General features: G+C 40.8%; 1 protein-coding gene across 1 annotated transcript in view; it reads right to left on the reverse strand.

Annotated features, from left to right (window-relative positions):
• LOC126407378 (anoctamin-1-like) overlaps positions 1-10929 on the reverse strand; it is a 131031-nt gene extending 120102 nt beyond the window's left edge. The window contains exon 1 of the mRNA XM_050072213.1: positions 10361-10929. Coding sequence (XP_049928170.1) covers positions 10361-10465 — 105 coding nt within the window. The 5' untranslated portion in view covers positions 10466-10929. The remainder of the gene's footprint in view (positions 1-10360) is intronic.
• Between the last annotated feature and the right edge of the window lie 4825 nt (positions 10930-15754).

The following is a 15754-nucleotide window of genomic DNA, read 5'->3' on the forward strand; positions in this document are numbered from 1 at the left end:
GTGGAGTCAGTTTAAAGTAAACTTTACTGCACCTAACTAGTTACAATTATTTACTTTTTATTTGTTGTATTTTTTTTTGCCCTAAAGTAAAAAAGAAAGGGGTGGCAGCTTCTTCTGTAACAGATTGTGTTTAATGGCCATGTATTATCGTCTAATATCAATCGCAGGTGCCTATATCACATCATATCAAAATTGTGTTGTGGCATACTTTGTAATATTGTCAAATGTTGTATCTTAGTCTAGTAAATAAATATCGTATCATGATGAAACTGGTCATTTACACTCCTACTAGAGAGTCACATTCATCCACTTCACATACATTCACACAAACTCTGTTTAAACACACAGCCAATCGGGCAATTTTGGGCTCATTACCCTTGATGTGCCCATTAAGTTTGCAAGTCTGTGAGTGAAGTGAACTTCAGACATTTGGATTTAGCTTTAGTTTCAGTCTTGTTTCTGCTTGTGTGAAAGCAGCTGTATGACTTCTGAATTTCTGACACATTTCAGGAATCTGAGAGACCTGGTGAATAAAAGTGATGATTTCAGGAGCCTGGGGGAAGTTGGGTGTCATAGTAGGGGGCAGCTGTTGTGCCTACTGTGGCACTTCCTAGTAAATTCTATATGAGACATAAATAGTGTGTGAATTATGAGCTGTGTCGTGACCTGAGAGTATTTCTCCTTATCTGGTCTACTTATAACGTCTGGCTACAGATCTGAGGGAAGGTGTCTACAGATCAAACTACACAGTGAGCACACACCAATATTTAAAGGGGAGCTCCACCCATTTTACACTTGAAGATCAGTTTCCTCGCCATGGGCAAGATACCAAAAGTTGGTTCCATGTTGCATCCAGTTTGAGGTTTTAAAATACCTGGATTACCTAAACTCTGACCCTAACAAATCTCTTACTGAACCTTCAAAATGGATTGCAGATAACATTCTCATAGCAGCTTATTATTTTTATGGCGCACTCAGAGCCAGTTAAAATTACAAACATCACTGTCAGCTGTAGATAATTAATGTTAATTCCATAACAGCTAAAATGAAATGTTGCTGTTGTCTGGTTAATGTGCTCTGCAGCCAGTGTGATTCTTGCACTCAGCCCAAAGTAAGTTGTGAGTAGGGCATTAACGACTTTGATTTTTTTCAGGTCCACTTATCTGTCAATAAAGTCGAAGTCGAGTCGACAAGTCATTTGATGACGTCATCACATTGACACGGCGGAAGAAAGTGAAGTATCTCCACGCGGACTCAAAGCGGACGTCCGCAAGCCCTGTGCGCGCAAAGCTCAGATTTTACGACCGCGCAGACTCCGCTCACGGACATTTTTACAGGAAACTACAACGCGGAAGTGCGCTCGACTATGAAAGCCCGATTGACTGCGGACATTCCTCGCGGAGTCTGCTCCGCTTATAGTACGCCCAAGCATGGACCTTGGAACGCATCTGAACAAGGGGGGGCCATAATTTCAAGTCACGCGGAGGGGGTGGAGGGGGGGGCATATGCATTGAAACAGACAATATTACTGATGTATTAAATAACGTTGCGGAGCACTTTTTTTATTCCGACGCCACACAGTCACATCTACAGTACACGCATGAACACGAACACATGCTTGCTCAGATTAACCCCTCTGATCCCACTCTAACATTCACACACAACAGGCCAAGCCTATTTACACATAAACGCACAGATGAAACTATAGCAAACAACAAAGTACATCCAGTCCACAACCACAACCAAAACTCATCTTGCTGCCTTGAATCTAAATCAACATCATATTCATTATCATCACAAGTCAGCACTCATATCAGACTGATGTGCAGAGCCGCACACACAGACACACACACACACACACACACTCAACAACAAAACAAGCGCAGCTGCGCAGTCACTGAAAAGTAACCAGAACGCAAAACTCTGAGAACTTATGCCCGCACAATAATAGAGATGCATTGATTTTGTGTCTTCTCCCATCCCGCAGGAGAAAACATGTCATTTTATAGGCTATTAATAAAGAGATTCATGGGGTTGTTTGTTTCGTTCCCCTTGGCCTGCATTCTTTTGACGCACTGGTCAGGAATAGCGCTCCTATTTCGTTGTTTTCATTTAGTTTTTAATGAAATAAAGGCTGTTTCATTGTCATTCTCCTCCTCTGTAGTTATTTATTTTTCTACCTTTATATAATCACGCAGTGATTGAGGTTAAGGCAGGCCCGGCACCAGGATGAAGTTACTGAGGGGGCGGTTAAAAATTACGAGGGGGCAAATCTTTATCGAGGGGGCAAATCTTTATTATGCAACATAGGTTCACACAGTGAGTTATAAAGAGCGCGCAGACGTACGTAATAGTCGCGCGTAATGACAGCTCGTCGCCGGTGAAACACAATAAACTGCACGTATTCTTTCATGTTTGTCTCATGACAGATGGAGCTGACAGACAGACAGACAGACAGACAGGTGGAGCAAGCGGCAAATTGGTATGAAAGCTTGTTCAGGGCATATTTGTCCATTTATGAATAAATATGGAGTGGAAACGCTCATGCATGTGCACCAAGTTCCTGTGTTGACATCCTGTCGCTAGGCTACATCTTCTTCTTCTTCTTTTTCTTCATCTTCTACTGTTTAATGGGGACCCGCGGGACCCGGCGGGACCCAATCCCAATGCAGCCCTCTATGTCAGAGTACAAAAGTTACCCGGGCCATGGCCCCCCTGGTTCCGCGGTCTATGCGCCCAAGTATGTTCACTTCAAGGATAAAGTATCAGCGTAAGCCAATCAGAGGCAGCATTTGCATTCCGTACACAAGCACAGAGAGAGAGAGAGAGGGAGAGAGAGAGAGAGAGAGAGAGAGAGAGAGAGAGAGAGGGAAAAAACACACGACTTGTCGACTCCTCCCGGGGGGGTCGACTTGTGCCACTGACGTCGACACGTCGACAAATCACTTTTCTGTTAATGCCCTAGTTGTGAGAGAAAAGAAAAATCAGACTGTGGACTGTTGTGGTGCTCAGCAAAACCAACAGAGTGGTTTTCCTCTAAAGAAATGATTTAGCTGATTGAATTGTTCTTCAATTATCCTGGATGCTTTTGTCATTATTAAGATTTCATATATGCTGCAGCTCATCTCATTTTCACGTTGGAGCTACAGGTGGTGAGTATGAAATAGACTCACAAGTCAGTCTTTAGACGCTTTGCTTAACTAAAGACTGATGACTTTCTCCCTGATTTTGTGTTTAGATGGGCAGATACAATTTCAGAGTTTGAAAAAACTCCCTACGTTGCAGAACCAATAGTAAATCTGCAGGGCGGTCCTTCGGTGGCTCGCTGAACTCTTGTGCTCGTAAACATAGTCCCACTAGAAACACGTGTAGCGGTACAAAATGGCTCAGCCGTGCTCGCAGAAAACGCCGTCAAAGTTCAGTGGATGTTTGTCGCGTTTGCGGCGACACATTCTCACCAACTAAAAGAAACAAACATAATCTTTTACAAGGCCATGACTCATCCGTCTGGCCGGACTATAGAGGGAATTGCCTTGTTGTTTACAAATACTTCCGGGTAGAAAACCAGCAGAGCTTTTAGCTATATATATATATAGCCTATATATCACATTTTTCACATCACTGTATCACCGTTTGGACTAATCCAATGTTTGTAAAGTCTATAAACACAGTGATTGAACAAACATTACTATTTCTGTGTGCACGTTTGTCTGGTGGCGAGACTAAGTATGAAAAGGCTGCACTGTTTCTGACTTGGGGTGGCACGGTGGTGTCTCACAGCAAGAGGGCTCCTGGTTCAATCCCAGGAGGGAGCCCTTCTGAGCGGAGTTTGCATGTTCTCCCCATGTCAGCATGGGTTTTCTCCAGGTACTCCAGCTTCCGCCCAAAGTCCAAAGACATGCAGGTTGGGGATGTTGGCGTGATTGGTTGTCTGTCTCTTTGTGTCAGCCCGCTGTGTTTCCAGCATCTTTTAAGTCTCCAAACACCGGTGTGTTTTTTAGCAACCCATCACTTTGTTTCCACCGGGGATAGTGTCATGTAAAGCAGTTGTTATTTAGTGAGACATCATTGCATTTCCAGCTGGGGTATTGCCACCAAAATGGGTATTTGAAGGCAAATCATTATTTTTCCTAACACTAACCAAGCAGTTTTTGTACCTAAACACAATCACAGCAATGTCGAAATATAAAGTTTCAATGTATCAGCTACATACTAACATGCAAATGTAATTTATTCTTGGTTTGCAGATAAGTACAATGCCAACATCTATCCTGGTGACTGGGGTGTTCAATTTTGACCATTCTTTTTTAATCTGTCTGTTAATGGAAGTGCAATAATGAGTCGCTGAAATAATGGTCTCATCCTCACATCATGGCCATAATTCTGAAAGTAGCTCTGGCACCTCAGGTACCATCAGTGGCTTTGGTAAATTCCAAGCCAGGCATACACTCAAACCTTTTGAACATAGCACTAAATATGCCTGATTATTGTTGTTGTTGTTGTTGTTGTTGTTGTTTTTAATTATTGTTTTATTGCCAATACAATACCCAAGTTTCAGTACTGGTACTAAAACTAATTTTTTACGCCTTACATAATAAAGACAACATTTTCTACAATACTCTTTTTTTTTTCATTTAACAAAGGAAGCTAAATGTTAGATATCTAAACACAAGCAGTAACAATGTCATCAAATCTGTCTTGCCATATTTTCATTCAATTCTGATTGAGATCAAGTATTTGGGTAGGTGTATAATTAAGCAGTAGGGTGACAGGCCTGTGTATCACGTTTGGAAGTGAAAATAGCGGTGTTATTTAAAATTAGCAACCAAAGAAAAATCTGTCAGCTGTCCGGCACGGTACAGGACACAAGAGGAAGACCAGGATCATGGAGACACTGTGCACACACCTGCAGCACTGGAGAACCTTCCACTGCACAGGCACCACAGTTGGATATTTAGCAACTGAAACGATATGTTTATTCCAGTGTGCCAAAAATAGTGACTTGTATAATGCCATGCACCATCATCTAATGTCAAGTAAGTCCACAGACCATCTTACTATATAATGACGAAAACTGTCTGTGGGTGTGTCTGTGTGTCTGTTCCACGTTTTTCTCCTCACTGACTTGGTCAATTCATGTAAAATTTGGCACAGTGGTAGAGGGTCATGGGAGGATGGGAATGAAGCAATATTACATCAATTGGCCAAAGGGGGGCGCTATAGCAACCGATTGAAATTGCAAACTTTGAATGGGCATATCTCATGCCCTGTGTGTCGTAGAGACATGAACCTTTGCACAGAGATGCCTCTCCTCATGAGGAACAAATTTGCCTCAAGAACCCATAACTTCCGGTTATATAGATTTTCCGCCATTTTGAATTTTTTGAAAAACACTTAAAATCAATCTCTTCCTAGGAAGTTTGACCGATCTGCATGAAACTCTGTGAACATAATCTAGGGACCAATATCTAAAGTTCCCTCTTGGCAAAAGTTGGAAAACTTACTAAAACTGAGCTTCTATAAGGCAATGAATATTGCGGAGGGCGTGGCTCATCACATAAAGGTGTATAACATCTCAAGGGTTTCACCAATCACCACGCAACTTTGTAGGCATATGACCACACATAATCTGAGGGGACCCCTCCATTATTGACCCCATCAAACAAAATGGGGGCGCTAGAGAGCTAATTTCTTATCTAGGCCTAACCGACATATCAATTTTTACTAAACCTGGTAGATATGTAGAACAGGACGTCTAAAGGTGACTGGAGAAATTTAACTCTAATTGGCAACTGGGTGGCGCTATAACAACATAAAAATGCTTAAAAATGGCTAAAATGTGACCGATCGCTGTGGCTCCCCCTGTGGCCGAATGTTTTTGTTTTTCTAATTTTTGGTATCACTAAGTCATGGTATGGTATGCTGTACATAATCACGGAAACTGTCAGTGTGTCATTCTGTCAGTCAGTCAGTCATTCTACCAGTGAGCCCAACTTTTAAGTCAATACAGCATATAAACACTTTAACTATCTGCCTTTCAACGTGCTACCTCAACTACTAATGTACAGTTTTAGCCCACTAACTATCCCACTATTGGCAATGGTACTACTGTACTTTCAATAAAGCAGTCGTACTATCAAATTCACAAAGCCTCTGTCTGAATACATTGCTCTGGGTTCAGTTGATTATTTAATCTGCAATTTCCTATGACCTGTATCCCAAACACACACTATGTGAAACTGTACGTGGGCAGCTGTGCACTCAGTGGGTATGGACTATTTTTTGTGTAACAGGAGAACAAGCCATTTTGGAAATGTGATGAAAAACTGACAAACCAAGCTCACCGCAAGGTCAGTTTTTCTTAACCCTTAAAGGAAACTTCGTCAAGCTCCAGGACAACTATCAAACAAATTTAGTTGTGAGACATTTGTCAGCTGCTGTTTCTGAGGTAAAGACATGGACAAAAAAAGTCTCAAAGTGCTCCTAAACAAAATTTATATTTCAGTGTCTACCATTTCATTAGAACTGGTCAACTCCATCTGCCGAAGCCGTTTTAACTTGCTAATATTTAAATAAGTAACCCTGTAGGAACCCATTACGTACTCTTAGTTTGTTCATAGACAAAAGTTAAGATGAAATCTGTGTGTGCATTTCATGAAGGAGGCCCCATGTCCCTTCCTTCCTTGCTGTTCTAATCCAGCTCTTCTTTTATGAGCTCTCTCCTGCCCAGACCACCAGAGAAGAGTCATCCATCAGCTGCATTAAGCGTGGTGTGAGTTCTGTTGTCAGTAAACAGAATGAATTGTCCTCTGATTTTCCTTATGGATTGAGGTAGCAGTGATTCAGAATGAGACAGCATCAACACTGTCCAGGGAAACCTAAGACTTTAAGGTTCAATGGTATTCATTATGTCTTTAGTGTCTAACAAAGACTTTAGTCTTTTATCTCAGACATGTTAGGATGTTGCACACCTTGACATGTTTCGGTGGAAACTTCCGCCTTCCTCAGAAGTGTCACGCCTCCCTAATATCAGCTGATTGACAGATCAGCTGATAAAGACGCGTCACAACCATCACCAAGTGACACTTCTGAGGAAGGCAGAAGCTTCCGTTTTTATTTTGTTTTGTTTTTTTGTTTTTTTGTTTTTGTTTTTTTTAGTTTTTTTGGTTGCTCCATTCCATCAAATGAAAAACATTGAATGTCTTCTAGGAGTGTACATTTATGTGGCAAAACATCATGAGTGGGCTCATATGGAATCTGCGTCCACAGAACTCCATAGATTTTTGGCAGATTTTATGAATATAGTAGATGCTGCTAGTAAAAAAAATGTTGTCAGTGTCTCCTCCACCTCCTTGTGCATGAATGCGATAATCATGTGTTGTATTCAGTTAGCATTAAAATCAAAGTTAGTGGTGTAGTGAGAAGCACTTACTTATTTACTGTTAGTAGATTGTTAATAGATTGGCAAATTCATTTTTGTTCTACCTGATCAAAATTGAACCTTCCATTTTACTGGTTATGTGCCCCACATTTTGTTGATTGACTTTTCCGACAAACGTTTTTTCTTTAAGTATTCATGATTAAATCAGATTTCTGATTCAAAGTTTCTATTAAAATCTGCTACGCAGTTTGTTTAGCCTGCTTGAAGTGATTTTAGGTTTTGATGTATTGTATGAGGTTCAGTTTTGTTCAAAAACAATTGTTTTCACAAATGAATATTGTCTATCACATTGCAAGCAAAAATTATAGCTGCTGCGCAGCAATGGTCGGGGCCGGCAATTCTGAGCAACACACACACTAAAACAAAGCATATCACAACATAAAAGTTACATCATATAATTATGGCATGCCCTTCAAATTGTGGATGAGTGGCTGAAGTGATCAAACTCATAATATACAAAGGAAAGAAAAAACTCAAGAACAAGAAAGAACAAGAAAGTAAGAATAACATTAACTGCTAGCAATTATGAACAAACTGGCCTGATCTAGATTAAAGCTAAACATTATCCATGGTGACAAAGATGAAAACATTTTTTAAAATGTAAAAGTAGCTATTGGATAGACTCTGCATATTGACTGATAGCTAAGCCAAATAAACAGGGAAAAGAGACAAGGGATAACGGGGAAAAGTGTTGATAAAGAGTATTTGTCTCTCCACTAAACTGCCTGGATCATAATTATTTTAACCTTAGTAGTCTCTAATCCACATAGCATGATGCCTCAACATAGGACTTTCACATTAGAATGTCCGTTCTGCCTTAGCTGAGGCTTGAACTCACAACTTCTGAGACTGAGGTCTGGCTTCTATCTCACTGACCTACTTGGCAAGTGACAGTTCATGTGTGGCTTCACAAATTGACTAGGCAAAGCATCAGGGTGCCAGACAGTAGCCATCCATGCCATGGCAAAGCAAATTTCAAAGTGAAAGTTCCAAAGCTGTAGCACATATGGTTGATTTGTTATGAATTTTCAAAGTTTTGAAATTTAGAGGCTTGCTGTAGCGCCACCATCAGGACTATTGTCTTGTGTTTCCAGTTGAGGCAATCTGGCATGGGACTGGACCTTTGTGCAAAGTTTGGTGATTTTTCGTGCATGGGTAGTATGATTTCCTCGGAAGAAGAAGAAGAAGAACATGCAGCAAAACAATAGGGTCCTGGCAGCTTAGGCTGCCCGGCCCCTAATAAAAACATTTTGCGGGTTCCGCAGATTTTCAATTTGAATAACTGCTGAAAACAATTTAAAAATCTGCAGATTCCGCTTAGGCCTGATCATGAGTTTATTTTGACTGAGGTCAATGAGGTTTAAGAGATTGAAAACTTGGTGTACTTTATGTTCTATTGTAAAATGCAACAATTTTGTTAACTCTTAGTTTAAAGTAATCAACATATGTTGGAAGGTGGGATTTTTTTTTTTAACTAATACACCCATTCTTGAGAATAAGGACAAATCATGTCCTACAAAAGAACAACAACAAAAAAAAAACAACTTAAAATTATAACTCATCAACATAATGAAACATTATTTTTTAAATGACAATAAATATGATTTCTAAAATATTTTGATCTGCTTTCATTTTTTTAAATTTTAAGCTTCACAACTTCAAACAATTAAAATAATATGTTAAAAGCCTCCAAACTCTAAAACTAACAGTACGTCCTGATAACATTGGTGTAGAAAATGTACTCCTATAATCATCTTTGTTTTAAAATATTTTTTTTTTATGAAAATGAAGGCCCTTGAAACATGAATCCCAGATTTTTGTCAATTCTGTCAGATTTCTGCAAAAACAGGTTTCTGCAAGATAACAAGGGGTTAGGTTTTTCTGTAGGCCAGGGCGGAAGTTAGCATCACATTGGTTCCCTCCTTAAAAAGCCTATCCAATTTTCTATTGGATTTTGGATCACTGCAGTAAATAAGCTCTGTGGCAACTAAACATTTATGATATTTACACATTTTGTTCAGAAAGATAATCTGAATATGTGAACATCACTTTTAGGATTATTGAAGCGTAAATGCAATTGCCAACAGGAAAAAAGCTATAGGCTATAAACGAGCTACACTATAGTTGCATGATTTAACATCTCTACCGCAGCTGTAAAGCCGTGTTGGATGATGTTTGTAGTCTCATTTCGCAACTTGTTAGCAACTGCCTTTTTAAGAAACATGAAAGCTTCATATTTACTGATGTATTTCATGTCATAGAACAAAGCGTAAAAGTCTATTAAGCTTCTGTTAAATACAGACCTTATTTCAGACATCAAACAAAAAACCCACTGACTTTGAAAAAAGGGAACTGGGAGTGCTTAAATGCTCTCTTATATCCGAGTTTTGGGACTCATTCCTGTGGCTTCCTGTATCACAAGGACTCCTGTCTCACTTCCTGGTTTCCGAAAAGGTGTGAATGCTGCTCAGGTACTGGCAAGTTCTCTGTTTGTTTGTTTGTTTGTTTGTTTGTGTGTGTGTTTGTTGTTGTTGTTGTTTTATATAAATTCATTTAATAATATTGCTATCAGGTGTGTCTCAATGATAACAGGTCAAAACTAAATAAGAATTATGGATTAAAAATTAGTATTTTGATTAGCATTAAGAGAATTCTTAGCAACAATAAAATAGACGACGAAATAGCTACTCACTGTGACTGCTGTAAAATTAATAAATATAAAACTTTTTGTCAACTCTGTCAGATCTTAATGACATCCATCATGTATGCTATATAAGAAAAAGTTCAATCATAGGCCCATTATAAGGTTTATTGGTCAAGGCTTTAATAACTGAAGAGTAAAAATCCATTCAGTGGCTCTGTCTTATCCCTCTTTCTACTCTATCACTGTTAGCCTGCTCTGTTTGTGGAGACACTCACCTTAAACTTGCCATGGAAGATGACATCTTGTAAGAAATGTGGACCCTGTTGCTCAGACCCAGAGGTCTGGGAGAGTTCGACTCCCACTTCTGCGTCCTCTGTCATTGTCCAGTCCCAGCAGGTAGACAGCAGAGTTAAACTGATGTGGCCAAGAGATGTTTCTGAAGAGAATGGTCCGGTTTGTGCTTTTCGTCTGTCTCCGTCTGTGTCTCCTGTTTGAAATGTTATGTGATAGCATCTGGTGTTCACGGCCCCTCTCCTACCTCTCCTCTTATTTTCTTGTGACTTACCACTATTCTGTTGCTTTGCTCATTTCCCTTTAAAGCTCTGTGTGGAGCTCTGTTTCTGTCTCAGTGTGGAGTGGCTGGAGTGAGCCTGCAGCCTTGTTACTTGAGAAGCCGTCTGTGAGCCAAGATCTAAACTTAGACAACGATAAAACTCTGATGAACACAAGGTGCCCTCCCTCACTCTATCAGTCACTACTCAACTGTAATCACCACAAGATCAGCCACCCCAATGTACACCCGACGTCTCTCTGGTTCTCTGTCTGCCAGTGGCGACTAATCACTGCAAATGTGATGAATTACATGTGAGAGAAACAACAACATGGCTCACATACTGAAAACATTCCCAAACAACACCCTCATAAGTCAATGCAGGCTTGTGTGTGTGTGTGTGTGTGTGTGTGTGTGTGTGTGTGTGTGTGTGTGTGTGTGTATGTGTGTGCGTGCGCGCTACATGATATCAGGCTGCAGACTGAATTAATTAATGCTCAGCTCTGATGACCCTCAGTGACAGACAGCAGCAGTGGCAGTAGTAGAAAACACAGATGAGGACTGTACCCGCTACTGTAGTCGACAACCTGTAGAACACATCACAGTGTGACAGACAAAGAGACAAGGCAAGGCTACTTCCGCTGGACCACTACCAATTACTGTGCCCCAGTGTTCACCAGACCAGTGACACACAGCTCTTTTCTCAACTCCCCTATCTTCACACTCTGACAGGTGAAGTGATTACAGTTGATCATCTCGTTACAATCCAATGTTCTGATGGGAAGCCTTGGGTTCTGGCATTCATGTGGATGCCACTTGACTCCATCCACCAACACAGCATTGCAGACCAAGCGGGAGCAGGACAATGCACCATTAAACATTCAAAAACTCAACAACTCAACACTCAAAAACTGCTCAGGAATGAGAATGAGGAATGTGACAAAGAGCTCAAGGCTCCAAATTCCCTAGATCCCAATCTGATTGAGGAATCATGGGACATTCCAGTACCCCAGAGGTAACCCTGATCCATGGTGCGGCCTCCTTGGATCAGACTTGGCTCTGACTCTTTGAGTCATGGACACAGGACCTATGGGGGTGTTCTGTGGTGTCTGGCACTGGAGCGTTGGCTGAGAATCCTTTGAGTCCTGTGGGATTTGAGGTGGGGTACCAGCACTGGACTCAAGAACAAGGCCCAGGTTGAGTTCTAGCACTGCTAGAATGTTTTCTTAATTATTTTTCATGGCAGTAGATAAAATCCTAGCTGAATGTAATGTTCTAAAACTAAGCCCACTGCAACTTCTCTTCTTCCACCACTACAACAACGCTGCTGCAGTCTGCTTTTACCCCCAAATTTCACCAGATGCGTGTGGGTTGTGTCTGCGCTCCAGAACGGCAGCGGAGCCAATAAGTTTCAATTGTAGTCAATGTGTGTGCTTCCACCGGCTGTGGCTGTGCTGCGTTCCGGCTCCGGAGCGCCACAGCGGCGCTCCGGAGCCCTACGCAACAGATACGCAGGACTTCTATTTTTGCCGGACGCCGGAGCACAACGCAGCAATTCAGCACAGAGCAGACCATACGGGGCAGGAAGTTGTGCACAGAAACAAAATAAAACATACGGTTAATTTTCAAAATAAATTACACAATGTTCATGGCGGATCATATTTCCCTGCACTACACCTTGAAAACGTCATAATGGGCGGAGGCAGGCCTGAAGTCAACAGGTCAGAGGTTTTCAGACGTCATTTCACCCCGTCGACACCATGGACGAGGAGATGTTAATCATGGAGGTGCACCGAGATGTCTTCCTACTACTCCTCTGGTTTTGTGGTTCTGCTTGTAGAAACTACATCTTGTTATATCGCATGATTATGTGTGAATTCGCGAGATCTTGTGGGTCCTCGTGACTCCCGCTGTCCAGTGGAGCTGCACCGCTCCGCACAGCAAACGCAGCGGATAACTACCGCAGCCGTTCCGCAACAGACACACATCTAGTGGAATTCCGCTGTTAGGATTCTCTTTTTATAGGTGTAGGATTTAGTGCCACCTAGTGGTGAGGTTGAAACATTGCAATGAACTGAAATGTGTCAAGCGTGTAGGAGAACTATGGTGGCCAACATGGAAACGAGGATGTCTCTATCTAGAGCCAAACATAAAGGTTTTGAGTACACTTGACACAAAATAAATGTGCCACATGACCCTTGTCTGACAGGAAACTTATGTCAGTTTAATGTAACTTCTTTTGTTGTTGGAGCATTTAATTCTATGTCATATGAACATGAAAACATTGAGTACAAGTTTTACAAAAAAAAAAAAATAAATTCATTAAACTGAAGAAAATAAATGAATACTGTAGCAAGATTAAGTTTTTCAATTGCAGGAACAGGGCAAAGAGATTAATTCTGAACCAAGAAATGCTCTTTATTTCACCTAAGCGCAACTTCATGTATACGCAAGTACTTTTTACCATATTAACTGTAACCCATTAGAACCATTGTGAAATACACAAACATTAATCATTGTGTGATGGGTAATGTGCATGATTTAGAAGACGTTTAAACGCTGTTTTCTTTGGCTAATGGCCTTAAAAACATTGTCTCATGGCATGCTAGGAAATTCCAACCATTTAGCCCCAACACACCACAATATGTTAAGTGTACAGTGATGGTGTTGTTAATTGGCCGTAAACTAATTAGGCAAAATCAGCTTTATAAATTTTAGTCATATTAACTCAAAACTCAAAAATTGTTGACTTAAAGGGCCAGTGTGTAAAATGGGTTGAAAACCGTTGAAAACAGTGACATCAGTGGTCAAATTCTAGATTGCAGGGCTCACTTGCTCACCCCTCCCGTCGGGTAAATGACGGTGGCCTCGTAGGGACAAAAAGCCTTGCACAGACACGAGTTTTCAGGAGTAGGTCTATCTAGCGACGAGGTGAATATTTATTTAGAAATCTAAACCATGTTACGATATTGTAATAAATCACTCACGAGCAGGAGACCAGAGTAGCGTTCGGGAAAAAGGCCCGTTTATTTGAGCACTCCAAAAACTCCCGTAACACTCCCTGGGGTAGCATGTAAAAGACTCCGTCCCAAACTCTGACTCTTCTAGCGTAACACACACACTTCATACACACATACTCACTTACAGTACCCAGTGGGGCACCCCCTCCCCTCTCTGCTCCACCAATCTCCAGCCCGCACACTGACTGACAGCGTAGCCTGTAAACAGAGCTCAGCTGTTTATTTAGCCTAGCAATATCTCCGGACTATAGTAGCTGCAATGGACGACTTTGAACGCGATTTTGAAGAGTTTCTTGTAGCGGACACAGACCCAGAGCCATACCTGTTTGAGCCGGAGCATACAGATGAGGAACTCCATGTGTTTGATGCTGAGCGGGCGAGAAGAGAGGCTGAATGCACAGAATGGGATTCGGTGCTACTGCTACCATCGTTGGGGAGATATATCATCAGGAGGAAAAGCGCCGCAGAGAGTGCATCACAAGGAGTGAAGTTGCGTCTTCTTTTCCTCGCAGATGACGGTTCGGGTTCATTCTCTCCTGTTGCGTGGTAAGTGTGGTCCATTCGCAAACTTTATAACTAAAAAAACTTTTAACTACTCTCTATCGACGAACTACTAACACTCGCTGCTGTTTCCTCCTCCTTCTTCCTTCCTTCCGCTGTCTTCGTTGGTTTATTTATACACGCGAAACGCGTTCTCTGGCTGGCTGGATTGTCCGCTCAGGCTGCCGTACATACATGGCGGAGCAAGATGGTGACCTCTCTAAAGCAAGGCCCTTGCTATGTATATATATATATATATATATATATATAAAAGCATAATTATAAGGCTACGAAAATCAAACGAGTTTTATTTTATAGCGATTATACACTCATATAAACATATTAATGGGTAGAATATTCAGATTCAGATTTGACAATAAACCATGCCAAATATTACACACTGGCCCTTTAACATGAAAAATGATGTCAGGCTCACAAGGAGTGAGATTTTGTGTCAAGTGAACATAAAGTTTTTATGTCATCCTGACACTCTGGAGCATTTGTGTAGAAAAATTTAAATTTTGTGTCATAGATAGATTGGGGTTTAAAATGTACATCACAACCTAAATTCATCCAAATATCAATGTTCAAAGACATTTGTGGCCAGCTCTGATGTTGCTGTCATTGACAGCACTTGTGCACAAGAGGGTCATATCAAAAGAAAGAAGCCAAGTTTGCTTAAAAGGAGGGCATGAAAAGCTTCTGATCGTGAGTTTCCTCAGACAAAGCAATTTCTCCAGCTATGCAGAGTATTGGTTTTACTTTCCTGAAACACATGTATTGTTACTGGTTACTCATATCCTGATTCTTTTTCACCTCAACTATGCTAACCGAGGTCACAAACAGTTCTGTAATAATTTTTGTGTAAAATGGCTTCAGTGCCAGGGCTGCCACACACTCCCTCCCCCTTCAGTGCCATTTTCCCAAGGAACAATATTAATATGCATTAATGATTAATGTTTTTGCACTGACCATTTATGCTTTATTGTGGTAGTGTATTGGGATGGATATGAGGCTCTGTTACATTTTCAAACTGTGTTTTTTAAAGGCAATTTTGCACACTTTTGTACATGTAGTTATTTTTTGATGTATATCATTGTTGTCCTTTGTATGCATATCAACTTTTGGTCTGGATCCTATGCACAGTTATATAAATGAGGACAGTGTAATAAAAGCAAAAAGATCTAGGTCACTGCATGGATATTCCTCAGCCTAAAATGAAGCTGTTTCCTTTGAGCAGAAACCTTTTATATTTGATCTATATTCATTATTAGATCACAAATATAAATAGGTTGACTGAGACAGGATAGGATAGGATAGGATAGGATAGGATAGGATAGGATAGGATACATTTCTGGGGATGAAGGGACATTCTCTCTAACTGCTCTGATACATTAAACTCTGAAATACAGACTAAATAGAGTTTGAGTAACTGACTTCATTACTGTTAGTGTTAACTTTTAAAGTCCAGCCCAGGAAACCTGTGACATTTTTCCTCAAGTATATTAAAAAGTGACCAAAACACGAAGCTTGAAGTTAATTCTTTGGAGATCTTCCTC

The sequence above is a fragment of the Epinephelus moara genome, chromosome 20 (assembly GCF_006386435.1).
Source record: "Epinephelus moara isolate mb chromosome 20, YSFRI_EMoa_1.0, whole genome shotgun sequence".
Lineage (NCBI taxonomy): Eukaryota > Metazoa > Chordata > Actinopteri > Perciformes > Serranidae > Epinephelus > Epinephelus moara.